At 57.5% G+C, this 1,375-nt stretch overlaps 1 protein-coding gene across 1 annotated transcript; it reads right to left on the reverse strand.

Moving 5' to 3' along the window:
- Window positions 1-90: 90 nt before the first annotated feature.
- Window positions 91-675, reverse strand: LOC130588300 (zinc finger protein 329-like; the record flags this gene model as incomplete). Its single annotated transcript, XM_057389239.1, has 2 exons — window positions 619-675; window positions 91-430 (listed from the first exon to the last, which is right to left on the reverse strand). Coding segments are annotated over exons 1-2 (395 nt in total), but the record flags the coding sequence as incomplete, so codon positions are not given.
- Between the last annotated feature and the right edge of the window lie 700 nt (window positions 676-1,375).

The raw sequence follows: 1,375 nt of genomic DNA on the forward strand, positions 1-1,375 counted from the left end.
TAGGGCCTCTCCCCTGTGTGGATGCGCTGGTGGCGGATCAGTTCAGAGTTCCAGCTGAAGCCCTTCCCACATTCCCCACACTCGTAGGGCCATTCCCCAGTGTGGATCRGCYGGTGAYRGARCAGGCGGGTGCTTTTGCTGAAGCTCTTCCCACACTCCAAGCACTTGTAGGGCTTCTCCCCAGCGTGAAGCTGCTCATGGACCACCCGGTCCAAGCCCCGGTTGAAGCTCTGAGTGCCTTCCTGGCACAGGGTGGGTCTTTTCCCCTCAGAGCACCCTGGCCTGGGTTTGGAGCCCCTCCTTGCGCAAGATCTCCGGGGTTTTTCCTTCTCATTGGATTCCTGCACCCTGGGGCTGCACAAAACGGCCTCATCCATGAGGTTCTGCTGGGGGGATTTGTCCTCCTTGGTCTCCATCCGCAGCTCATTGTCTGTGGGAGGAAGGAGAAGGAGAGGATGGGATTTGAATCTGTGCCAGAGGGAAGGGGAAGGAGATCCCTCCAGTCCATTCCCAGCAGGACGGTGTCAGCAGCGGGGTTGTCTTGCAGCCGGGGTCAATGCTGGGCTGGGAGATGGAGGAGAAGAAGAGGGGAAACAGGAGCGGTGACTTCCTCCTCACCTGCCTGGGGGTCCTGGGGCATCCTCCTCTTCCTCACAGCCTCCTCCTCCTCCATCTGACCAACGTTTGGGAATAGCAAATGCTGCTTTAGGGTAAAAACAAGGAATGAGCACGTTGAGTCTGAATATGCCTCTGCTCAAGTCCATCTCCAGGAGTCAATGGGCATCTACTGCCCAGAGAACACCCCCAAAAACCAAGATTCAGCCTCAAAAAGTCCTCCCAGGAGTTCCCTCTCTATGGTCTCTCCCCTTTGGTGTTCAGGGGTTCCTCCCTGTCCAGGTGGCTGAGGGTCCCATGTGTATTGGGGCTCCCACTCTCTCCTTCATTCCCACCCTCCCCAGGCTGCTGGGAGTCCCAGGAATCTGAAAAGTTCTCCCTCTTCAGTCTCCCCACTTAGGGATGCTGGGGATTGTTGGAGTCCTGGGGTTCCTTCACATTTTATTCTCTGCTTCAGGGCACAGGGTGTCCAAGGAGTTCCCCCTCCCCCTCTCCAGACTGTTGAGGGTCCCGAGAATCGTCTGTCTCGGAGCTCCCCACTTTCAAGTCCTGGGGGACACAGGGCTCTGCTCCTCCACAGTGCYGGGGATCTCCTGYTCCCACTATTGCACATCTCTGTTCTCCCCACTTGGGGGGGTCTCAAGGTTCCCTACTCTTGCTCTCCCAGGGGGTCTCACATTCCCCYTGGCTCCAGGTGAAGGTGGAGGTGCCTGACYYGGTGTACCAGTTTGAAAGCAAACCAGCGGGGAAATTATCCCCA

The sequence above is a fragment of the Malurus melanocephalus genome, unplaced genomic scaffold, assembly GCF_030028575.1.
Source record: "Malurus melanocephalus ecotype Western Australia unplaced genomic scaffold, MMel_1.1 scaffold_4209, whole genome shotgun sequence".
Taxonomy (NCBI): Eukaryota; Metazoa; Chordata; class Aves; order Passeriformes; family Maluridae; genus Malurus; species Malurus melanocephalus.